Source organism: Corythoichthys intestinalis, chromosome 8 (assembly GCF_030265065.1).
Source record: "Corythoichthys intestinalis isolate RoL2023-P3 chromosome 8, ASM3026506v1, whole genome shotgun sequence".
NCBI classification, from domain to species: domain Eukaryota; kingdom Metazoa; phylum Chordata; class Actinopteri; order Syngnathiformes; family Syngnathidae; genus Corythoichthys; species Corythoichthys intestinalis.
Genome location: NC_080402.1, coordinates 42,356,008 through 42,381,930, shown reverse-complemented (window position 1 = coordinate 42,381,930; position 25,923 = coordinate 42,356,008). Strand labels below are relative to the sequence as shown.

At 39.6% G+C, this 25,923-nt stretch overlaps 2 protein-coding genes across 2 annotated transcripts; one reads left to right on the top strand and one right to left on the bottom strand.

Annotated features, from left to right (window-relative positions):
- Nucleotides 1-701: 701 nt before the first annotated feature.
- LOC130920863 (probable ATP-dependent RNA helicase DDX17) lies at nucleotides 702-20,585 on the bottom strand. The gene is made up of 13 exons (XM_057844377.1): nucleotides 19,396-20,585; nucleotides 18,682-18,850; nucleotides 18,450-18,546; nucleotides 18,237-18,370; nucleotides 14,500-14,565; nucleotides 12,271-12,412; nucleotides 11,932-12,092; nucleotides 11,667-11,839; nucleotides 10,639-10,749; nucleotides 10,483-10,544; nucleotides 10,346-10,405; nucleotides 5,270-5,503; nucleotides 702-2,515 (listed from the first exon to the last, which is right to left on the bottom strand). The coding sequence occupies exons 1-13, from the start codon at nucleotides 19,446-19,448 to the stop codon at nucleotides 2,076-2,078; spliced, it is 1,902 nt and encodes a 633-aa protein (XP_057700360.1). The 5' UTR covers nucleotides 19,449-20,585; the 3' UTR covers nucleotides 702-2,075.
- On the top strand, nucleotides 19,809-25,150 carry ntan1 (N-terminal asparagine amidase). The gene is made up of 10 exons (XM_057844382.1): nucleotides 19,809-20,029; nucleotides 20,519-20,621; nucleotides 20,779-20,844; nucleotides 20,925-21,033; nucleotides 21,096-21,169; nucleotides 21,252-21,305; nucleotides 21,387-21,440; nucleotides 21,520-21,617; nucleotides 21,763-21,876; nucleotides 23,508-25,150. The coding sequence occupies exons 1-10, from the start codon at nucleotides 19,949-19,951 to the stop codon at nucleotides 23,685-23,687; spliced, it is 933 nt and encodes a 310-aa protein (XP_057700365.1). The 5' UTR covers nucleotides 19,809-19,948; the 3' UTR covers nucleotides 23,688-25,150.
- Nucleotides 25,151-25,923: the final 773 nt, after the last annotated feature.

The window sequence follows — 25,923 nt, the reverse complement described above, 5'->3', positions numbered from 1 at the left end:
CTTTTAATATACTAATAGGCGAACAGTCGGTCATGTTGCAGGAAAAGGTGCATTTAGGTGCGAAAGATGCAACTCATGCGAAATCTAAAGACTTCCTATTTATTTAATCTGCTGCTTCCTATTGTACCATTAAAGGATTAGGTGCCTCTTGAAATAGCTTTTTAGGCTACTGCCTTCCTGTGGGTTTATTAGTCTTTATAGTGACCTTTCCTTCATCTACCTTGTTCTCACAATGTAACTATCAAAACAGTATTTGTGTAATTGTTTTGGTTTTGAACTGAAACCTTATACCTAATCTGTCAACATCTATGTTTTCCTGAATAAAAGAATGTACTTATTTTAAAATGCTGACACTCACCCCTTGATTTCAGCACTTCTGATTCACCAGATAGGCCCAGTAATGTATTTCACTCAGGGTTCATTTTTATCCATCACTTAAAATTCACTTTAATCTTTGCTTTGTTAAATGTTCTGGAACCTTCCTGGGGGTTTATTCAGGTCTTTATAGTGACCTTAATTTCACCTACCTTGTTGTCACAATGAAACGGTCTCTATCAAAACAATACATGTGTTGTTTTGGGCCCCAACTAAAACTGTACCTAATCTGTAAATGTTGTCCTGAAGAAAATATGTCCTTCCTCTTTACAAATGTTGACACTCACCATTTGATTTCAGCAAAAACTTGGTTCAGTATTGGATTTCACTCCGGGTTCATTTTATTTTATACATCTTAAAATTCATTTTGTCCATGTAAAAATTTCACTTCACTCATTTGCTGCTAACTTTATGACTAACTGCCACATTTCTGAATTCGACATCTGATATGGTCAACCACACATACCCGATAAGTCATTTTCTTTAGGCATGCTGTATATTTATGCTCTGTATGCTCATCGCCACATTAAAACGATAGTGAATAAAAGATTTGCAGCATAGGTCTACGGACTTGTAATACAGTTCTTACAATAAAAACGATACTCAAGGTAGACTGGTTCCTTATTCACATTATGCTGGATTATTTTTATTACAGGCTTAAACCTTATCAGATAAAACACATTAAAAATCAACAACAAGCTTAAACCTTTTAAAAGAAAACACATAAAATTCTGTATTTGTTGAGCTAAACCAATTTAAAAAAAAAAAAAATTCCACAAATTTCAAGCAAACCTTGTCTTTGCCATCCAAACAGTTCATAGGCAAATATACTGACCTCACCTGGACATTGTCCTAAACACAAACAGTCCTAGTACTGTGAGGCCCAACAAGAGCAGAATTCCAGTTATCCCTAAAGAGTGAAAACAAAGCGTGTGCAAAGCTTGTATCAAATATTTTACAAATGATAACTAAAAATTCTGATGACTAAAAGCGAAATACATTTATCCAAGAGAATAAAAAACCCAAACAATGATTCCATAAAATACCCCAGTACACAGATTCGTCTTATAATGATGTGAATAAAATCTCATAGTCGATAAAATATTCAAGTCTCTTAAAAGAACATCAACATGTAGATGGAACACTACATTACACACCATCATATTTGCTTTTTTTTGCTGGGGAAGGGTGGTGACCGAGTACTTTAAGTGTACTATATTTAACCGATACTGCTTGGAGATATGACTAAATCCTATTCAAAAGTAAAATATATTACACATTTTCCCTGAGGGTAAGGTGTGAGGTTATTTTCCCTTTTTGGTGTCCTCTGAGTTACGTTTATACAAACTAGAATTATAAGCAAACCTCAAAGGCTAAAATAAAAAGAGACACCCACCTGAAAATAAGCATGTAGTTTGTAGTCAGTGGAATGCATGTAATGGTCAATAGACTTACCACCCCAACACTATCTCCATGTGCCAATTTAACCATTTATTATTGGCCTGGCACTGGATCTACAAAGCTCACTTTATCAAAAGGAAACATGGTCATTTATCCTCAACGTTTATGCAAAGGATAAGAAAATTTGCAATCCACAGAACCTGAACGAGACTTTAAATGGTACAAAGTACTAAAAAAGAATTGCCAGCTCGGTTGTAACTCTAAAGACGAGCGGTAAAAAAAAAAAACTGAAATTACTACTAACGGGTGGAAGTGCCGGGAGGAGGAGGAGGGTTAGAGTGGTAAGGCGGTTGCCCCGCAAATCCTGCTAACAGGGGCTGCGGCCGCAAATACTGCTGAGACATGAGAAGCTGCGGCCCCCCTGGGGGCAGAGACTGAAGATGAGGCTGGGCAAACTGACCCTGAAGATGACTTGAGGGATCCATCCCTCCATCACTAGCAGACAGGCCTCCACTAAGGTTGGACTTGTGACCCTTGTAGTGATCGGAACTGTGGCCACTCCTGTTTCGGTCGCTGTAAGAGGATGACTGGAGGTCATCTTTTAGATCAGTGCGGCAGTAGCCAGAGCGGCTGTCTCTGCTGCTGCTTCCTTCACTGGAATGCATGCGGTGTCGACACTGATCCTGGTACATTGTATTGGGATTGTGGGAGCTGCTGACACGATAACGCGTTCTGCCACCTGTGAACAAATGTGCAATGGGAGAACGGTACGGTTGCTGATCAATATTGCTCATGATTTGGGGTAAATTCATAGAGATAAAATCAATAGCACCACAGCCGACAGAAACCACGTAGTACATTAAATTTTGCAACAGTTGAATAATTCCACAATTGACGATTTAGATCCCACCCTTTAATTTTTACATTATCCAAAAAAATACAACATGCAGTTTTTGAGTAAATGCACTTGTTCTGAGACCAAATTTGATCAAAATGTATATCCTCCCTTCTATTTTTTTTTTAGGCCATGTGTACACATAGCAGGGTATTTGGCAAAAGACTTTTTCTACGGTTTGGGCTATCATCCACACGCACACACACATTCAAACGAGGGTTCTTAAAAACTGTGTCCAAAGTGAAGATGTGCGAATTCTGCGTTTGTGGCTCCATTACATGGACACAGATCACCAAATATTTAACTGTGTAAACGTCACTGACTGCGACAAACTTTGTCCCTACGTCACACATGAGACCAAGGTTTACATTTGAAGTAAATTAGACAGGTGCATTTTTGCTTCCATTTATTTACAAACTCTTGGAGTGCTTCACATTGAAGAACACATGCGAAGGATGGGGGTCTCATGAACAATTATTTTTCGCGCATTGTTATGAATGTCCTTAAAAAGGAATGAATGCGGTTGGCTGCGGAAGCTTTTTTTTCTACAAATGTGCTGGGCATGGACGTAATTATTTTTGTCCCGACGTATTACGCCAGGATTCTTGGTTTTAAAAACCCCGCAAGGTGTAGACATGGCCTCAATTTTATAAAGTTGTTAGCATGTCTGTCTTTCATGCAACCCTGTTATGCATATGAATATGATTTTCATAACTTATTTACGTAAATTTGCCCTCTTACTCAGAAGTAACACTAGCGAAACAGCTACAGTGGTATGAAAAAGGATCTGAACCTTTTGGAATTTCTCACATTTCTGCATAAAATCACCATCAAATGTGATCTGATCTTTGTCAAAATCACACAAATGTAAAAACAGTATCTAAAACCACCCAAACATTTATAGGTTTTCTTATTTTAATGAGGATAGCATGCAAACAATGACAGAAGGGGGGAAAAATAAGTATTTGAACCCTTTGCCTAAGGAGACTTAAAGAGCAATTGAAACCAATTTTTACCAAACAATTTAAGTCAGGTGTGTGCCCAATCACAGATGAGTGGTTTAAAGCTGCCCAACCCACTATAAAACACACCCCTAGTAAGAATTTTCTTGATGGGAACCATTGTCTGATGTGCATCATGGCTCGGTCAAATGAGCTGTCTGAAGACCTGCAATCAAGGATTGTTGATTTGTATAAAGCTGGGAACGCATACAAAACCATCTCTAAAAGTCTGGATGTTCATCAAACGACAGTCAGAGAAGCTGTCTATAAATGGAGAGAGCTTGGCGCTGTTGCCTTTTTGCCAAAGAGTGGCCGTCCACGAAAGATGAAGCCAAAAGTTCAGCGCAGTATACTCAGAGAGGTAAAAAATAACCCTACAGAGTCTGCTAAAGACTTACAGAAATCACTGGCACAGTCCAATATCTCTGTGCACACATCAACTATATGTAAAACTCCAGGACTCCACAGAAGAAGCCACTGCTGTCTAAAAAATCATTGTTGCTCGTTAAATGTTCGCAAAAAGGCACTTGGACACTCCACAGAAGTTGTGGCAAAATATTTTGTGGACTGATGAAACTAAAGTTGAATTGTTTGGGAGTAACACACAAAGTCATCTGTGGAGGAAAAATGGAACAGCTCACAATCAACACCTCATCCCCACCGTGAAGCATGGTGGAGGGAGCATCATGATTTGGGGCTGTTTTGCTGCCTCAGGGCCTGGGCAACTTGCAATCATTAATGGAAGAATGAATTCAAAATTTTATCGGGATGTTTTGCAGGAAAACCTGAGGCCGTCTGTCAGACAGTTGAAGCTAAAAAGAGGATGGATGTTGCAACAAGACAATGATCTAAAACACAGAAGTAAATCAACTTAAGAATCGTTACAGAAGAACAAAATTCACGTTGGAGTGGCCAAGTCAAAGTCCAGACTGGAACCCCATTGTGATTCTGTGGCATGACCTAAAGACAGCGATTCATGCCAGACATCCAAGGAATCTGACTGAACTATAGCAGTTTTATAGAGAAGAACTGGCCAAGATTAGTCCTGATCAATGTGCCAGACTGATCTGCAGCTACAGGAAGTGTCTGGTTGAAATTATTGCTGCCGGGGGACACAAAATATTAAATGCGATGGTTCACTTACTTATTTTTTCCCCTTTTTGTCATTGTTTGCATACTATCCTCATTAAAATATGAAAACCTATAAATGTTTGGGTGGTTATAGTTAAAGTAGGAATTGTTTTTTCGTCTGTGTGATTTTGACAAAGATCAGATCACATTTGATGGATATTTTATGCAGAAATGTATGAAATTCCAAAAGGTTTATATACGTTTTCATACCACTGTAGCTTCTATGCCTTATAAGGCTGACATTTGTACAGATTTGCAACTGTTATCTGGAACTCTAATGCTGTGATTATGCAAAGTACCGTGAATGTAAATATCACATCTTTTTTTTTCTTTATTTTCTTGAAGAATTTCGAGGATAAGCTGTCCTCCAATTCTGCAATGATCTTAAAATTTTGCACATTAAAGTTTAAGAAACACTGTCCTAAAGCAAATGTTTCTCTCACAAAACATTTATGAAGATATGTACCGTTCCCTCTTCCATAGCCCGAATCCACCATCTGAAGCAGTTTAGGGTTGACGGCCTGATTGGCCTCCTGCAAAACCCGGACAAGGTCACGGGCTTGCCGTGCATTTCCAGGAGTGAAGAAGGTATAGGCTGTGCCCTTGTTGGTGCTGCGGGCCGTGCGTCCAATACGGTGGACGTAATCTTCCGAGGAATTCGGATAGTCAAAGTTGATGACAAACTTGATATCTTCGACATCTTTTGAAAAACAAAGGTGTTTTAGAGATTGGCAGAAATGTTATTATTCGAAGACAATCAATATTCTTTACCATTTCAAGGGCTGATTGTTAAATATTAGTGTATAATTAGCATCAGATTTGGATTGTTTTGGATGACATAACTCAAACCAACCATATTGGCCATCCACCTCCTCTATACAGCTGTCTTAAAAAAAATAAAAAATAAAATAAAAAATAAAAAAAATTAAATAAATATTATTTACTTTTGTAATTACTTGATTCTCATGATGGATATTAAGTATAGGGAAGTACACTATGTATAAGATAAAATTAGTGCATGCAGGTCTTACAATATCTCATATAATTGTGAATGTTCAGAAATTTTAATGATTATATATTGATTACACAGAGTGAAATACTCCAAGCTTTAATTTTTTTGTAATTTCAATGATTGATTATAATGAAAACCTAAAATTCAGTATATCAGATACATACAAATGTCAGACTACTGAACAGTATGTTTATTTCAATGCACTGACTACTTGGTTTGCCTCCTTTTGCAGTAATTACTTCATCAAAGCAATGGTATGGAGGCGATCAACCTGTGGCAATACGTGGAAAGCAAACTTGGGTTGCTTTGATGCCAGTAGGTCATCTGCATTGTTGGATTTGGTTTCTCTCATCCTCCTTTTGACAACAGTCTATGGATTTTTTATAGTGTTCCAGTCACTGTAGTTAGTTGGCTAACCAAGCCCAGTAACTACATAGACGGGTATGTGCAGGTACCAAGTCCTGCTGAAAAATAAAATAAGCATCTCGATACAGTTTGTTAACAGAGGGAAGAGGTCCTCTAGAATTTCTTGGCAATGGCTGCATTGAATGGACAATGGTAAAAACACATTGAAGCCACACCAGTGGTTTTCGTGTCAAGGCAAATCCTATTACTATGGAAACTTTGCTTCAAACTTCAAGCAAAATGGATCTGTGCCCTCAAGCAAAAGTCCAGTTCTTTTGTTCTTCAGTTCTTCTGATGTATCTGGCTCAGGAGTGGCTTGACATAAGAAGTGTGACATTTGTAGCCAAAGTCTAGTGTTTGTTTTTGCTTGATATTTGTCAATGCACTGACGCCAGCCTCAATCCACTCTTAGGGCCCAAGTACACCAGATGTGTGATCGTTGCGGTTCCGGTCCGACTCCGGTAAAAAATAGCGCCGGAGCCAATCCGTTCCCATTATATCCTATTGTTCAACGTATACCGGCCGCGTCAGTGCTCCGGATTGACTGCGAACCAACTCCGGCGTGCCGCATGCCCGCCAGATGGTATAGGCTATTTTCTATTTTTGCCGGACACGCATCCGACAAAATGGGTGGAGCTGGGCCTGACGTCAAAAGCCCAGGTGCCTAATCACGGTTTAAACACGAGCGAAGATGGATGATGAGCGCTTCATCATGGAGGTGGAAAGTGGAAAGTCACATAGTGATATACGATGCAGCAGATCGTTATTATAAGGACAGCATTAAAAGCGAAGCTGCAAGGTGTCCTATTATGTGTGTTTTTCTGGCAATATCAAACACACGATGTGCTGACAACTTTGAGCGAAAAAAAAAAGCAGCGTATCTGGAAGTGGTTCCACCACAGAAATTCTCGTGCCCGGCGCACACACAATGTCAGTTTGTATACAGAGTCGAGGGGGAAAAGTACGAAAGAGAATAAAAAGACACCCACAAGTTTCGACCTGGTGGTCTAATCAAGACTTTTCTCTTTCTTTCCTACATTTTAGTTGACTTTTCATTGAAAAACCAACAGTTTGCGCTGGGCACAGGAATCTGCAGTGTTGAGACATGAATTCCAAGTATGCTGTTTTTTAGTTCATGTAGTATATAATTCGCTATCCATTTTATAAATATTTCAGATTATTTAACAGTTGTTTATAACAGCTCTATCAAGATGTTATGTGCCATAAATTCTAAATGTGCACAAAATTTTAATCCCACCGACACAACCAAGGGCATAATAGGCCCCCGCCCCTCTACCCCCCCACACCCACACACAGAGCCCAGATCTCAACATGATGCAGTCAATCTTGGATTAAGAGACAGACACAACTAAAATATTGTAGCGTTGCCGGGGCTGTCATCGGTGGGTTAATTTATGCACCAACACGGGGCTGTCATTGGTGTGCTGGTGCACCAGCGCGACGCTCCGATTGGTGGACTAGATAGCGTCAGTGTATATAGTTGTTGTTTTTGCATTGGTGAGGTGGCGGGAATTTAATAAAGAAAAAGAGGAAAAAGGCGTTGAGGCTCGTGTGTTGTTTTCGTGGCCAAACTTCCGCTTAGCAAACGTTACAATATTAATATGCAAGGCAAAAAATGTGCTCTCTCTCTCTCTGCTTCTCTGATGAGTACAGACTCTGTGTGTTTGTCGTCGTTTTAAATGCCACATTATCGCGCGCGATCACGCGAGAGCTCACGAGGGGACGGAGTTGGCGGACCGCAGCCGTGCGCAGCCGGTATGATTTGCCTGTTTTTGACGTACTGCGTGGCACGCAGTCAACACTGAACCGTACCGGAACTGCAACGATCATGCATCTGGTGTACTTAGGCCCTCACTCTGACAATTCCTGAGGCTGTGGTTATCCAAGTTGCTGCAACACATTTCATACCATGATTTTTGTTTCCTCCCATTCTGTCAGTCTGTTAATACAGCACAGAAAATAACAAACTTCTTTAGCAAATGTTTTGTGGCTTACCCTTATTTTGTATTTCTATCAAGTCTAGTCTTCCCAATTATTGTGTAGCCTTCTGACTCAGACTGAAGCAGGTGTTATGAATATTTTAGCTGATTAGGAGATAATACCAATCATGACTTCAAATATAGAGCTGCCCAATATTCAAATTTTTGAGTCACAGAATTTTGGGTTTCATTATCTGTAAGACCTCATCACATGAACAATAAAAGACTTGACATATTTCAATCTTTCTGTAATGATTTGATATCATTTATGAGTTTCACTTTATGAAATGATTGACCAAAACTATTAAACTTTTCCACAATATTTAAATCTAATAGATATGCGTATGTTGAAATTTGGTTTCATGTAACAAATTAAACTTATGTTAATGTGTACCATTTGGCTTCTTTAGCTATTTGATTTGGAAAATGCAAGTTCACTGCTTGACCACAGGAGTTGTAAGAATGTAAATTGCACTTGCATGACCCGGAGGACAGCAAAACCACTATTGCTTAAATAACAAATGCTACAAAAAAAAAAAAAAAAAATAGAATGATTTTTTATTTTCATCCAAAAGACACCAGCAACAAACTAATTTACCAGCCAAGTTTGGGTAGAATGACTCTCACTGGTCTATCCATGTGAACACTAAACTTCTGTTTCTTATTAAAGAAAGAGTGGGCTCTGACCTCACTGCAGAGTCTGATCACGAAGTTTCCCCTCCATCATAACTGAGAGACTGTTTTATTAAGCAAAAAGTACTTAACAAATGTATTCACTACAATAGTATATAAGGTGGCGTAGAAGCTCACGAATGGTTGAAGGTAAAGGGCCGGCGCGGTACTTACCCCCTTTTTGCGTGCTGATCAGTCCTGGTTCAGAGGGAGGGGCTGAGGGTGAGGGAGACCGGATTCTTCCCTCACCTTCTGCACACACCAGCAACGTCAGACGGGAGCAGAACCACTAAACCTCAAGTGACAAAACCGCAGGTTCTGTTGCTCTCTCGCCACATTGCAGGACCCCCCTCGGGCCCCGGCCAGGACTGGATCCAGACGAGCCCGTCTAACACGCTCACTGTCTGTCTGCTTTTTTTGGAAGGGTCGCAGAGCAGACAAACAGGCATCTCCGGCAGCTCCAATGACAGGCTCGTTGGACTTAATTACAATATTGGGCTGGGTTTGAAACGTGTCTACGTTACCCACAGGAAGAACAGGGACTTTAACCCCTCAAAAATTAGACAAATATCTACTTTTAATGTGACTGAGCCTGCACAAACCACAACAGCAGCACAGACCTATAACTGCCTCTTCCTGCCAAATCCTGAGGGAGAAGAGGGGACAAAAAAGAAGAATATAGTAAAGGGAATTTTGACAATTCAAAAACAATTTATCCCCTCTTCTCACATATATTGCCAGATTAAACAACGTAAAAACATTACTTTATTCCAATTTCACATTTGTACATGAAGTAACTGTCTTACGAGGGAATATGTTTATCGTGCAGACGTGTCTACCAAATACAGAAACTCCACTCCATTAGGATAGCGTGCTGACGAGCCACGCATGAAAGATGCTTAGTTGCTAAAGTTACAACAAACAGAGCAGTGAACCAGAAAGCCAGAAGCACAATGGACACTTGACAGCCCTGAAGCTGTCAGGCTCTACCATGCGGCGAACCTCCTTGTAGGTGCATCATTCATCATTGGAATTCATACATTTACCACACCTGATCAGGGTTCATGGAGTGCTAGAACATTTCTAATATGATTTTAAATGAAAGGCAGATTAAACCCTTAATTGGTCAGACAGACTGGAGACTGACAAACATTCAGAGTCATATTCACATCGTCACTGAGTGTGAACTGAACCTACGCTGTCTGCACTGAAGTCAGGCCAGTGTACCACTATAATATTAGTCACTCATACACAATTCACATTCTAATATGAATTCATTCTTCAATAATGAAAACCCCATTGCCCTATTGACCATACTCATGTTAAGGGTGGGAGGGGGTCATGTTAGATGTTCAACATCAGATAACCTTATCTGTAGTATCATGTTAATTCATATTAATGTTAAACCCAACAATAGAGATGAAAGATTATTTGTACATTTGAGAAGACATACCCAAACCTCGAGAGGCAACGTCTGTGGCTACTAGAATGGGAGCTTTCCCACTTCTGAATTCTGTCAAAATTGATAAAGAATTTCTTAGAGAAGTCACTTTCAACTGCAACATGTAACTTGTGATGTGTTTCTCCAACCTGTGAGCACCCAGTCTCTTTCTGGCTGGCTTTTGTCTCCATGAATACACATGGCTGGCCACCTAACATGGAAAACAACAGCGGTAGAGTTACCTAGCAGGGTAGGTTTGACAGTACCACATTGAGCTATATCAAAAGAGTAGTCAGATTGCTCACCCATCCCTTCGCATCCTTCTTGTCAGCTCATCACAGCGTTTTTTGGTCTCTACAAAGATGATGGTTTTGTTCTCCTTTTCTGCCATTATCTCCTCCATTAGCTGCACAAGTCTACAAATAAGCAGGGAAAGAGGCAACATTAGCCATTCCGTTATTTATTTATTTAAATTTGTTTGTATAATATATTTATCCATCTATCTTCTTAAAGTTTAATTCATTAAATGGTCAGAAATTATTCAAATTGTTTAGATTATTATGATGTTTTTGTTTTTTTTCTAACCCATATGGATTTGATATAAAACATGTATAAGTATTTGTAAATTCAGGTACATGTATGCTAAGGTTCAAACCATCATGTCATCAACCTACAGCATCATTAATTTGTTGCCAATAGAGTAATATGTAAAATGGCAGTCTCCTGAGATAATTCGTATTCCATGAATACTGTACAATAATAAAGGGAATCCAACTTTTTGATTGGTGGTGGCACTTAATATACATCTGCCATTTTAAAAAAAGTATATACAAGAAGGTTATAGCAATAATCAGAAATGTTGCTGTTAGTGCTTTAAAATGTGTAAAAAAAAAATAAATAAAGATGCTGAGTTGTACACATTTTGGGAATGGGAAATAAACCATATCAACTTATCAAGCATAGCCCTGGACCACATCCTTACAGCGTTCTTACAAATCATGTACAACACAATGCTTCTTGCAATTTTCCATGATCCATTTTCAAAAGAATGGCTAAATCTATCCCCTTTGATTTGATAAATGGACAGTTTTTTGTTGTTGTTTAGTTTCTGACAGAAGAATAATACCAGATAACTTCCAAAATGTTCTCTATTTTGGAAACAGCTACTTTTTGTGCACAGCCATGTTGTTATGGAGAGCGACGCATAACTAAAGGTTACAGATTAAAGAAAAAAAAAAAAAAAAAAAAAAACAATCTCTCAGTTAATTGATAAAATAAATTAAAAAAACATCGTGACGGCGTTTTCATGGATCACATTACCCTTCTTCCTTACTTGTGGTCCTTTTCATTGTCCATGCAGACATCAATAATTTGTAGAATGTTGTGGTTGGCACTGAGCTCCAGGGCGCCAATATTGATCTGGATGTAATCCCTCAAAAAGTCTTCAGCAAGTTGACGGACATCTTTGGGCCACGTTGCACTCCACATAAGAGTCTGTCTGTCAGGCTTGAATGCAAAGCAGAAGATGAAAATGATTGAAATGCAAAGTTTGCATAATCATATCAATTGAGGCAAATACAGCAGCACATTTCTTCTACCCGGATTTGTTCAACTATCTTGCGTATCTGTGGTTCAAATCCCATGTCTAGCATACGGTCAGCTTCGTCCAGTACAAGGTACGTGCAGCGACGAAGGTTAGTCTTTCCTGACTCAAGGAAGTCAATCAGGCGACCAGGCGTAGCAATGCAGATCTCAACACCTAAATGAAAAAAGTAAAGTAAAACTAAAAGTGATGAAAAAGGAAAGCTAAACTTGTAAAATTATAGATCCTATATAGAAAGACATCAATGTGTTGAACTTTCTAGGACTATGTTTTGCTTATCAGAGACACCAAATATCATTATCAAGCAGCCATTAGAGTCGACCAGCAAACCCACCCCTCTCCAGCTCCCGAATTTGCGGCCCTTTAGGTGCGCCACCATATACACAGGTACTTTTGATTCTGGAAGACTTTCCATAGTCAAGAGCCACTTGCTGAACCTGCTGGGCCAGCTCTCGGGTCGGTGCAAGCACCAAACACTATTACAGTAGAAACGAGAGACATACAGTAGTTAGAGACTGCCAGACAAATACAAGGGTATATGATGGTGGACTGTTCACAACTCAGATATTCTTGGTGGTGAGTAACTTGAAATAGGAAATAGAGTACAAATGGTACCAAAAAAGAAAAACATCCAAAGCCCTTGGAAAAGTGATGCTGACCCATATCTACTATTAGTCAATAGGCTTTTAAAAATATTTTTGGGCCTTGTACAGTATATGTTGACCGTTTCAAAAGGGTTTGAGGGATATTAGACGAAAGAGGAAAGTGAACATAATTAGAGCAATAAAACTATAACTTGAGTGTCTTTAACACAGAGCCTGTAAATCAACAGTATCACAATCACCCGGTAATTAACTGCATTAGCTTTTTACACAAGCAAGTGGTGTGAGCTATTATCTCACCTATGTGGACAAGTAAGGGCTAAATTTTCACAACACTCCTAAGATCAAATAACAGAATGGAAAAAAGGTGGATATTTTCATTCATACAGTAGCAGTGCAGAAAGGGTTTTTGGAAAACTGCATTCCTCAAAGGCAGTGCTTCTCAATTATTTTCTGTTACGCCCCCCCAAGGAAGACGTAAATGTTTCGCGCCCCCCCAAACTCTCTGCCGCCACTGTAAATAGTATCATTTGTCTATAAAATTACTATTATAAATACGCATCTGCCTAACATTGCGTCCTTTTTTTTGTAATAAAGAAAAAAAGTAACATAGATCAACTTATAATAAAGTATAACTTTATTAACATTGTTTTGTCTGTAACAGAGAAGACTTGAGGCGCATTAATTTGCCTTAATTAAAAAAAAAAAAAATCCAAACTGTTAAAAACACTCAAGGTACATTTTTGACCATTTGATACAGAAAAATAAAATGTAATAAAATCAGTAAATAATAACAAATTAAAATTGATTAGAAACATTCACTCATGAGGACAATATGCCAAAAAATTTGACCGAAAAAACAAAACTGAATAAAAGAAAAAAAGAGTGTCCTTGGACAGAAGGACAGTTTTTATTTTTGCTGCTCACAGTATTTACTTCCTTGTGGTTTGGAGTTATTTTGCAATGAGCATGCTAACAATGCTCACTGGTTTAATGATATAACACTGACAAAGCAGGACGATTGTTGGAAAATTTTCGGCACGTTTTCGCTGAAAAACAAGCGGCTTATCAATGAGATTGGGGTCTAATGTCTTTAAGTGGCGTCTTAATTGATTTGGCTTCTGGCTGTCCGCTATAATTATTTTTAGACACAGTAAACAGTGGTCTTTCCTCAACACCCACTGTATTAAAAGTCAAAGCTAAAAGGCAAACGGCACGAAAAAAGCGCATTCTCGGCGGCAGAGGTAGAACCGTAGGTGAGGGCGGTCGTCGTGACGATCCCAAGCCGAAAATGGCACTTCTCGGGCGGCGAAGTGAGAACCGGACAAGACAGTGGGTCGCTGCGTGAGTGAGTCCGGTCGGAAAACGGCTTTCGAAAACGGCGGCGGCGCATTGCTCCTCATATCTGTTTTCTGTTTGCTGAGTGCTCTTCTTTAATTCAAAAATACTGCGCGCACTCTGAAACTGAGAGCGCCACTGCCACACAGTGAGTGGTTGTGCAAGTACACTTTATTCCAGTACGGCAAAAAAAAAAAAAAAAAAAAAAAAAAAAAAAAAAAAAGCATGTTCCCCGAGGTCACATGCGCCCCCCCGGCATCGCTCTGCACCCCCCCCAGGCGCGCCCCACTATTTGAGAAGTACTGTCCTAACTACTTCATTATATTATATTTGTTCATACTTAGTACTGTATGTTAGTTACTGTTAGTACTATCCTTAAATGAAAGCCCTTGACTTGTTAAAGATTGATGGTGAACTCTCACCAGAAAGTCACCTGAAAAATGCCTCATTTAAATAAAAATTAAACGGCTTTGAATAGGAAAAGCAGTACAAGATAGATGGAATTTTCCCCACTAATTCATATGAGTAAAATTAACATCAAAATGTGTACATTATGGATTATTAATAATACTAGTATATTTAGTTTAGAGAAATCTAGCATAAATGGAGGCACATGAACTTACAATGGGGCCATCTCCTCTCTCCAGATAGGGCTGATGATTAATATGCACAATTGATGGAAGAAGATACTGCAGACAGACAAAGAAAAGGTACAGAGTCAGGAATCACATGAAACTAACCACAATTTAACTAAGCAGTTGTTGTTAAAGTGGAGATATAACAATTTATAACAATGATCTTGACTTCATGCATTCATCAGCTGTGTCTCAAATCAGCGGGAGCACCCACCGAAGTGTCTATTTGAAGAGAGTTATGTCACAGACACAGCATTGCCTAAATTCCATGCCAATCACGAAAAAAACAGAAGGGCACTTCAGTCACGCACTCGTTTCAAACACTTTCCGCCATTTTGCCATGATTTGGAAGGATACATCACAACTGTTCTTCTCACCCATCTCCTCACTAACTGTACACAGGATGCATTGTGTGATCCTGCTGCCAAAAATGATCAATTTCAAATGGCGGCATCTACTGGCGACACACACAATTTCACACACATATTTAAAGAGCATATGACACGAGAAAAAAAGTCTAAAATGTCATTATTATGTGAATTAGAATCATATTTTGAGACGATTCGACTATATACAACAATTTAGCAAAGCACAGATGACGAGAAATTAGTCTTTTAATCTGCCGGTTAGCCACGCCTACCATTATAGGGCTTTAGCGTCCCCAACAGGTGGATGAAGTCAGCGGTAGACTTGGCTCATCGATTTTACTATTCAGCCCATTGAGGGGAAATTATTCAGAACGAGGAAAACGCGACGAAGAAAGCCGCAAAATGTCATTGTTTCAGTCTCTCTACTCCAATATTTTTACAGGATATTCTTTTTACCCAAGTATTTTTCCCCAATAGCTATATAAATGGCTTGAGAAGGACCAGTCAGCCCGTTGAGGGGGAACTATTCACAACGAGGAAAACGCGACGAAGAGAGCGGCAAAATGTCATTGTTTCTGTCTCTTTACTTCAATATTTTTACAGGATACTCTTTTTATCCAAGTATTTTCCCCAATTGCTAAATAAATGGCATGGTCATGACAAATAACAGTCTTGTGCTGAATGGAATATGAAATAATAAAAATGCATTTATTCAGGACGACATGGCAAAATTACTCCATAATGGTCAAAACTGTCTTCATTTAAAGGAAGTTTGTAGTGTTTACTTTGTAATCGCTGTATTCGTATTTGACATAATACAAAACAAGATGTTTACTCACTTCATCGTAAGTCCAATGGTCCCACAGTAAATATCCACGGTGAATGGGAACCTTTTGAAACTCCAAAAAGGCGCATACGCCTCTCCCTCTTACAGAATGATTTTTCCGCAGCCGTTTGGCTGGCGTGATGCGAAAAATAAACGTATTAATCCGCAAAATCAGCTGAATCCTTCGTCCTTATACACAACAGTACACTGTAGCGTGAAGAGGACGTCTTCTACCGTACACGTCACAGCGCCCTCCTCCTTAATGCAAGACCGAAGCCGGAAGTCACTCATTTTCCTGGCGCGGGATTCAAAAAACTAAATAAATATAGCGATCGCTTCCACACACATCCAAGCGGTCCATATCATTCAGGAGCATAAAATACCGCGTGTATTATGAAATAAACATGCTTTTTCGTGTCACAGGCAGTTTAAGTACAGTACAGGTAGTCCCCGGGTTACGACGTACTCGACTTACGGGATTTCGACTTTACGACTCCGGAGTCTCGTCCGCCATTTCGTCTCCAGTCTTTTTTTTGTTTGTCGCGAAACGGTCAGAGTGCCTGTTTGAGCTCCATATTTGTGTCAGTGTAAAAGTTGTCAAGTTTCCCTGCAAATATTTGTTTCGCCAATAAGAGAAGCTGTTAACCAAGGTTAATAGAAAATTTAAAATTATTTTTTTTTGCGTGCATTGTTTTTGTTTTCCTGATGTGATTGTACAATTCTTGGGACTTTATTGTTAACAATAATTTGTTTACAAGTTCAATCAAAAGGGTGAAATTTATACGTTTGATTACAGTGACGGCACACCCAATCAAGTCACTTTCTGTTTTCTACAAGGGTCCAATGCAGCAAGCAATGGTGTAGCATAAGCAGCTCCACCAAGTTGATTTAAATTGTTGAACTTCAGCACTAAATAAGCTTCACAAGTTACATCAACTTAGCTGTTTGCTCACTAGCAGGCCAAAGTGCTCTACGGTATGTATGTGGTTTTAAAGTAAAACTACAGTAAACATCAGTGAAATGAGAACTCTTGTGTCTCCAATTGTGAACAAGCCGGCATACTTTTTCACCATCCACCACTATTGATGGTAAGTACAGTATCTTATTTTTTTATTCTATTTCATTAATATGACGTATAATACATGTAGTAGTGTGGAGATTATGGTTGCAAGCTATACCGTGGTATGAAAACATCAAGGTTTCAAAACCGCAAAAATTTCCGTCATACCTTCCCTAAGGCATTAGCTATTTTTTATGTCCCAAGAATGCAGGGGGAAATTGCTTGCTTGCAGCTGCAAGGCTGAACCATCCCCCACCGGTTGTTGCTCAGTGTCAGTGAGTCAGCTGTTCTACACGATGGCTGGAGGAGGTGAAACTCCGGAACTTTTCCCCCATCAAAGAAAATGGACTTGCTGCTTTGGGAATACTTCGGCTACAGAAAAGTTAGACTTAGAGGAGGAGGACCAACGAACATGTAAAACATGTTTGCGGAGAGCAGCTGCTGAGGAGGCAATAGCTCCAATATGATTTCACATTAAACACTGTCATGAACGTTGCCCACCGGCTACAAGAGTTAACTCCAGCATGGTTAGTGTGTCTAGTGGTGGTAAAACGTGGTGTTTTTCTCTCTGGCAACTGTCTCTGTTGAGAAAGAGAGTTTGTGTATAATGTAAACATGATACGAGTCATACACACGGGAATTTTAGAGAAAATAATTCAATTAGTTTTGTTCTGATGATAATAATGTTGAGCTGTGGAAATGGGTTTAGGCTCACCTAAAGGACTGCATTAATTTTAATATTATTTAGGATATATACTGTATATTTTTATTTTATTTTAACTTAACATTATACTTATGTTCCAATTTGCTAATATGTTTTGAAAAATACATATCGTTTCAATTGAAAAAAAAAGTATTTCTTTTTTTAAACCCAGATATCACAAAGTAACACATTTTAGAGCTGTAATTGCAATACCGTGATATTTTTTACTTAAGGTTATCACACCGTCAGAATATCATACGGGATGCCTAAATACATGTTTTTGGATAGTTATTTTGAGATTTTGGAGGGCATTTAGGGGTACTTAAAGGGTTAATTCTGATTTACACGGAAATTCGGGTTACGTCGCCAGTATAGGAACAGAACTAGTCTGTAACCCGGGGACTACCTGTTTAGAATTTTGACTTATTTGAACATCCACGTCACGTATATTAAACCAAAACCTTAACAGTCGATTAAAATCTGTTAAGTGTTTGCTTGATACAATAAAAAACATCACTTGTAAATGTTTGATATTCCAATTTTATTTAATTCTTATTGACTATAAATTTTAAAGTCATGAAACCATCTAATGGAACGGTGGTGACGCTCCCAGGTAATACACCGAGGGGTTGACCTAATTTGGTTTCCAAGTTGTTTTTGGGATGTAAGAGAAAACCCATGTAGGCACAGGGAAAACGTGTAAACTGAACTTGAAAATAATACTTTCAGGAAGAAGTTAACAAAAACAATGGTTGCATTCATCCTTACCGCTAGAGTCTTTCCAGAACCCGTCTGCGCTATCCCCACCATGTCCTTGCCACTCAGAGCCAGAGGGAAGCCCTGAGCCTGAATTGCTGTGGGCTCTTTGAAGTTCTGCTGCATTAGCACATCCATCGCATATTCTAACACAAGGAGCAGATAGCACTGTCATGTACGGCTTAAGACTATGTGTACGCTGTGTAATGTTGATGATGTACTCACGTGGAAACTGCGCCTGTTGAAAAGTCATTACAGGCCTCGGACAGTCAGAGCCTTTGATGGTGATCTCTTTGTTTTTACGAAACTCTTCAATTTCATACTGGAGATGTAAAAAGAGAACACAACATGCATTTTATTCAGTTTTCATCTCACTATTAAATGCTATTTTAATAAAGCAAGCAAATAGAGCTGATAATCAGACATGTTGTATTCAGTCAAATTAAAAGGTCTATACCTCACTTAAGTGTTGAACTTCTGGGTGCTCAGTGTAAAAGTTCTTCTCAAATTTGGGCAGCTCATCCAGGTTCCACCTCTTCTTGCGGAGACGGTCGCCTAGATTCCCAAACTTCATGGTCGGGGGGCCATTACTGCGACCACCCATTGGCACAGAACGAGGCCTGTAGCTATATGAGGTTGTATACAGACAAGTATTACTTTATAATAAACATGCAACTTGTTTCACATGTAGGTTTTCTACAAATATTAAGGTCATAGTGAAAAAATGTACATGAGTAATAATTCAAGCAAGAGTGACCTAGAATAGCTAACAAAAAAGTTGCAAGAATGTATTTTCAGGGTAAATATGAATATTTTAATGTGAACGACAAGTGAGTCAGTATAAGTCAACCCATATTTGCCAAGGTTTCAGACCTTCTGATTCGTGGTTTTTCCTTGAAAAAAAATCATTGGCTGCCATGGACGACAAATCATTTAAACTGGGAGGGCTGGCAGCGATCATTCTGCCTGTAAAAAATGGATTGGACGTCCGGCGCCGTCAATGGCAGCCAATGAGTTAATATTCGTCTTAGTGCAACTTCTATCAAAACAACAACAACAACAACGACGACATTGTCGACAGCTGCATTTCTTGACGTGAGCCAGAAAATACGAAGTGGCGGCAATACGTTTTCGTGATGCATCGTGATCACATTTAAAGAAAATAAATTACCTCTCTCGTCCACGGTCTCTGTCACTGTAGCCATAGGAAGAACCCCGCCTCATAGTTCCCCCAAAACAGTACGTTGATATTTGCCTACTCTTTTCGAAAATAATCTGTTTGGAAAGTTATTTACGACAGAATAATATTTGTCAATCAACACGATACGCTAATTTAGCACACAGGTAACCCCTCTTTGTGACTAAAATTACGAATAAAAACAGTTTTGCTAAGTTTTGACGCGTCATCTAACACAGACTCAACGCAAATTATTGTTTACGCTCTATATTTCCCCACCCATTTTTATTGCGTAAAATCAACTGGTTATGCAGCGTATCTCTAAAATCGGAGCCTTTTCTACGTATGAAAAGTTGGGTAATAAGAAAAGTGAATATAATTCTTTGCCTCTTCTCACCAGGTGGTGTCACTGTGGTTTCAGCCAAATCAACCGTAGAAGAAGACTCTTCCAGGAAATATCATCAATTTTCAATTTTAGATATCGAGCCTTATGTAGTCGACACTCGCCAGTGTGTGTGAATAATGTCAGTTCGTGGATTTTAGGGATATGCCTTTGCTCATTCAGAATGTTAGCTTGGAGCGTGTAACATCGACTGCAGAACTCTTCGCCAAATATCCACATTTACAGGTCGGTTTGCTTGGCTAAAGTTAGCTATCACCACCAAGCGACACTAACTGTGCGCTATTACGTAAAACTTTTGCTTCATGCAAGAATCATATATGTACTATTACCTATTATAAACGTTTTAAAATAGCAACATTTATCATAATTAGCCTGACTACTGGTGACATGCAGTATGGCTGCTAGTGCCCGCAGTAGACATCCAATTCAAATGAGGGAGGATCACGTTGCTGTGTCTTTGACGACGATAGACGTCATATCAGTTTTTGATTGGGAGGGATGGCAGCCAGCACTCCCAGTCAAAATGGACTGGACCTCTATAGAAGTCAATGGAAGACAATGAGTAAAATTGCTAATTGTGCTTGGGTAGTCGGCGATTTGTATATTTCAATGTTTTATTTTTATCTGTGCTATGTAATATAACGTGCATAATACATTCTAAAGTCTAATGTGATGGACTTTGTCTAATAATTTTGATAATTTCACATTTAATAGGAGAATGCAAAAGTCTTTCGCTCTCAGCCTCTCACAGATGTTGACCCCAAGTGCCTCCTGTATGTCCAACAGAGAGAGTTTGCTGTAACGACACCAGCTGATAGTAAGGAAAAACTATTTTACAAAACTGCATTATCAGTCAATGCTTCTATCCGAGATTGCTGAGAGCCAGCTATATCTTTATTGAGGCTGACTCCATAATAGCAGCCTAAATTAAACATTTATATTATATTTAACACTCAAGCCTTATTTTGCACCAGATAGTGTTTCAGTGATTGGATCTGAGGATGCTACCACCTGCCATTTGGTTGTGCTACGGCATACAGGTCAGACTTGTTTCTTTGTTTTATCACGTGTGTCGACTTTCAGCCTGTGTGTGAGTTTAAATTAAGTTTCTCACCATTAGGAAGTGGAGCTGCTTGTCTTGCGCACTGCGATGGTTCCAACACTTGTGCCGAAGTCTCACTATTTATCAAATCAGTCACATCTCTGAGTAGCTGTTGCAATGATGGCAGGTATGAAACCAACATCGAATCAAATTGTTCATTCATTTACATGAACTAATTCTGCCAAGTAGACTTGAACTCCATCTTGTTGGTGGATTTAATGACGAAGCAATGACCTCCCATGAACTCAGCCTTAATATACTGGGTAATGTCTAATTCACTTCCCTGATGTTTCCCTGCCACAAAACAACAGAATTATATTATAGTTAAAGGTCTCTCTTTTACAGGAGCCTTCCATCAACTTAAAGATGATATCCATCTGGAAACCTGTTGCATCACAGGTCACATAACATGATGATGATTTATTGCTCTCAAATTTCAACATCCCTCTCGCATCCATTTTGCTTTTTTTCCCCTGGCAGAAATGAATGATGTAGTCATCAATGCTGTTCATAGACCTGCAGTTTATGGAGTTGGTAATGTATATGCTACCAATAAATTGATGCTTTTAAAAATGGATATTATATTAATTGCCTTGATTGCCGTGTTTTTAAGGTGTAAATGTTAAAACTGGCAAAGTATTCCCCGCTGCTTTTCCTTGTAAAGGACCAGCTGAGGATCTACGGTCAGCACGCACCTTCACAGGGGGTCAGGTATAGCTACATCTTATTCTCAATGCTTAAATTGTAAAGTAATTCAAAAAGACTTTTAAATAGTGTGTTTGGTCCAGTCCCACTGAAAACGATGAAAACTTTTATTTTCAAAGATCAAATGATCAATAATTTTATTCTCATGCAGATGGTTGACATTTACGACTTTAGTCGGGAACTTGTACAAGTTGGACCTTGCAAGTGGTCTCCCAATATGGAAATTGCCTTTTGGTTGGCGCAGGATGATGCCATCATTTTAAAGGTAAATAATCCATGAACAGCAGTAATGATCAGCAATTTACCGTAATTTCCGGATTACAAGCCGCTACTTTTTTCCCTCATTTGGAATCCTGCGGCGTATGCAATGATGCGGCCAATTTATCAATTTTTCTAACGACCGCCAGGAGCGCTCGAGCATAAAATGCAAGCATAAGACATGTGGAATATATGTGTCGAGGAAGACGCTAGTTGGCACTCTTACCCGTATTTTAACTTTGTGCACGAATAAAAGTAGCTGACCCTCATCTTTGTGCATTAGTAGAATTAGCATAGCATGGTACTCCAGACTCACCGCTGTTCCAGCTATTAAGTCTGGCCACCATTAAGAAGATAAAATTTTCAGGGCGGAGCAAGCCACAGCAAACAGACAGCGGAGTGGCCCAATCAGCGACGGGCAGGACGTGGGACTTGCGCGCGGAAGTAAACATACGAGGAGAGCGGAGTTTATTCAACATGGCTAGCGCGAGACAGACTGTTGTCACTGACTTGTGTCGATGTGTTTTTGGTAATTTAAAACTGATTTTACCGTGGATTGGAACATATTCTCGGCTGTCCTGTTCGCCATCGGTGTTGTGGAGACGACTTCCGACGCGGAAGAGTGACGCCGCTCGTTAAGAGCACGTCACGCAAATAAACTAATCTGATTTATCGATTGATTTTGTACTTGCTCGAGAGGGCGTTAATGGGCTGGGTCTCAGACTATTCTCTCAGTGATTGGAAAAACACAGGGAGAACAGTCTGGCCGTGCCAGGCAAGAATTAGCATTCCCGCATCATGCCAGAAGAAATGGATATGACGTGCCAAGTTGAATTGAAGGCTTGGATGGCCATTGGCGTCAGATCGTTTGCAAAAGTGGCCGTATGCGAAGAGCAACTTTTGCAAAAGTCTGGCAGCGTTAAAAAAAATCCACCATCACCAACGGGTTTCGAAAAGCCGGTCTGCTGCGTGACGAAGAGGACGACACGCTTAGGAGTGAGCTTGAGGAGTCAGCTAAGTGCGGTGTTGCTGGCGCTGTTTGGAAAGAAAAGTTCAGGTATTGTAACGATGACCAATAGTAACCCGTTAAGTTAGGTTGCAATTCTTTATTTTGGAAACTCGTCCAACAACACACGACTGCTGCCTCTAGCAGCCGACGCACACACACACACACAGACACACCCGCAACAACAACGACAGCACGTCTCTTGCTCTTCCGCACCTCCCTTACCTGTAAGTCACGCGCTGTATCATAACCTGATTCGTTAAAATATGGTATTTAAACTTGGAAAACTGTATTTCTTTATAAATATTTCAGTTTACTATGTGGGCACACGCGGCTTATAGGCAGGAGAGGCTTATGTATGTACAAAATGCTTTTTCCTTTAAAAATGTACTGGGTGAGGCTTGTAATCCGGGGCGCTCAATGGTCCGGAAATTACGGTAATGTGTCAAGTAGACTCTGTGTACTGCAGTTGTGTCAAACTAGAAGCCTGTGGAGTGAAACGAGCTCCCCACCCCCAACAGGGTACAATCTGGCCCATGAGGGTTCTTCTTCCGGTCAGACATGTCTATCAGTTTGACACTCCTGCTGTACTGTACAGTGTATCATGTGTTAACATTTTTTATCCTGCTTAGTACTTGTCTACATCGCCAAATGCTGAACCACCACACTTTGTCCGCCACATCAAATCCACCATCCAGTTCCTCCTAAAGCACCCAAACGCTGACGATCTCTTCCCTGGGGGTCAGCCACAGCTCTACCACAGGACTGAAAGTGGTGATTGGGACAGGGTTACCATTCAAGTTGAATCTTGATGGTTTGTCTTTCACAATGCAGTCACCATCTGCTTTTCTCATTGTCTTTAACTTCACCTTCATCTGTTGAAAAGCTGTCACGACTCATCTGGCTGGCCCAGTAGAGAAGTAGACACAGAAACTACGAATCTTTCTATAAGAGCTCACAAAAAGTATGTTACCACTTTCGAGTCAACTGATGTAAAACCAGCACCTTTCTTCTTCTGTGTCATGTTAATGTCCCTCAATGCCTCATTATTTTCATTACATGCACATGTGTGAACTTTTTAATAAATAAAATTGTTTTACTGACCTACATATGTCCCCCCCGCCAAACGAATAACTAACACCAAAATTCTTCTCGCCTAAACTCGTTCACTCTCAGCACATATGTATTAAGGGTGGGAACGTCCTGGTAACTCAAGATACGATACGATTTGCGATAAGAAGCTCACAATAACGATCTCACGATATGGCGATACAACGATTATCGATACATTGGTCAGGAATTCAGTCTACAAAACACCTAATAAACAGGAAAAACAAGATGTCTTCATCCTTCTGCTGTAAGTTTATCACGAATAGATGTCCAATCCATTTGGACTGGTAGGGTGGCAGCAAATGAACCCCTCCCACTTCAAACTTTTTTATGAGGTAATTTTGGGCCATTTCACGTCATTCATTACCTGTTGATTTTCAGTCACTTCCTGTGATTTTGGGGCATTTTATGGGTCATGTCCTGTTAATATTCGGTTACAGAACGGGAAGTCACTTGGGAGTGAATAGGCAGTGACTCAAACTCAACAGGAAGTTACCTGTAAATGACTGAAAATGGACAGAATGTGACCTGTAAATGCCTGAAAATGGATAGAATGTGACGTGTAAATACCCCGCAAATCGGACGGAGTGACTGAATGCTCTGGTTTCGAACGAACGAACAAACATTCATTCGCCCTTCCGGTTCATAATGGATTTGGCATTGAGTGCCATCAATGGCAGCCATAAAGTTAACTGAGACGCTATTATGGTGAAAGATTTTGGTAGCAACTTTTTGGTTCCTGTTTCTTAAACATCGACATCCTTTTAAAACGATACCTCGAATCTTGGCATGAGCTTATCGATAATGTTATGGGATGCAAAATATCACGATATATCACCATTTCAATATTGTGCCACACTCCTAATATGTATCTTAGTCACAGTTTGTGTATTCATTGTTTGTGTTTTGGTAGTTAGTAAAAGGAAGATAATTTATATTAACTCATTCACTGCAAACCTAGGTGTTGTAGTAGTTAGTAAAATAGGGAAATTGAAAGCATCTATTGACAGCAATATGTATTGTAACTGGGACAGTTCGAACATTTCCATCCCCATGCTAATTGAAATGGATAGGACGTCTTTTGCTGTCAGTGGCAGCCAAAGACTGAATATATGTAAGGTCACAAGAAATTTATTTAAAAATAAAATGAAATTCCCAGTGCAAAATATACAGTGTCCGCACTTTGAATTTGAATTTACTATTATTATTTTTTTCAATTCGGACTCTACAATAGGAGTGGGAACCACTTGGTACCTCACGATACGATACGGTTTGCGACACAAAGCTCACGATAATGATGATCTGACGATACAGCGATACAACGATTATCGATACATTGGTCAGGAAATCATTGTAGGATATTCTAAAAACAACTAATAAAAACAAGCTTCTGCTGTGAATTGGAATGAGTTTATCACTAGTAGACGTCCAATCTATTTGAACTGGGAGGGTGGCAGCGAATGAACATAAGTTCACTCGGTGCCATCCCTCCCAATTCAAACAGATTGAACGTCTATGGCCGTCAGTAGCAGCCAATGCCAGGCAATGAGGTAATTTTGGGCCATTTAAGGTCATTTACCTGTTGATTTTCAGTTACGTCCTGTTGATTTTGGGGTATTTTATGGGTCACTTCCTGTTCATTTTGTGTTGCAGAACAGGAAGTGACCTGGGAATCACCCAAGTGAATGGGCAGTGACTCAAACTCAACCGGAAATGACCTTGAAATGCCCTAAAATGAACAGCAAGTGACCTGTAAATGCCCTGAAAGTCTGACAGAATGACTGTGAATGCTCTGGTTTCGAATGAACGAACGTTCCCAGTCTAAATGGATTGGGTGTCGAGCACCGTCAATGCAGCCTTAGAGTTAACTGAGACACTATTATGGTGGAAGATTTTGGTAGCAACCTGTTGGTTCCTTTTTTTTTCTTCTTTTTTTTC

Excerpts from the sequence above, each read along its gene's own strand:
- LOC130920863 (XM_057844377.1), bottom strand. The coding sequence starts at position 19,448 with ATGAGGCGGGGTTCTTCCTATGGCTACAGTGACAGAGACCGTGGACGA. Across the intron at positions 12,413-14,499 it reads AGAGAGGAGATGGCCCCATT|TGTTTGGTGCTTGCACCGAC; the intron begins GTAAGTTCATGT and ends CTACTGTAATAG. Across the intron at positions 10,750-11,666 it reads GACAATGAAAAGGACCACAA|ACTTGTGCAGCTAATGGAGG; the intron begins GTAAGGAAGAAG and ends GCTTATTTGTAG.
- ntan1 (XM_057844382.1), top strand. The coding sequence starts at position 19,949 with ATGCCTTTGCTCATTCAGAATGTTAGCTTGGAGCGTGTAACATCGACT. Across the intron at positions 21,170-21,251 it reads ACTCAGCCTTAATATACTGG|GAGCCTTCCATCAACTTAAA; the intron begins GTAATGTCTAAT and ends TCTCTTTTACAG. Across the intron at positions 21,618-21,762 it reads GCACCTTCACAGGGGGTCAG|ATGGTTGACATTTACGACTT; the intron begins GTATAGCTACAT and ends ATTCTCATGCAG.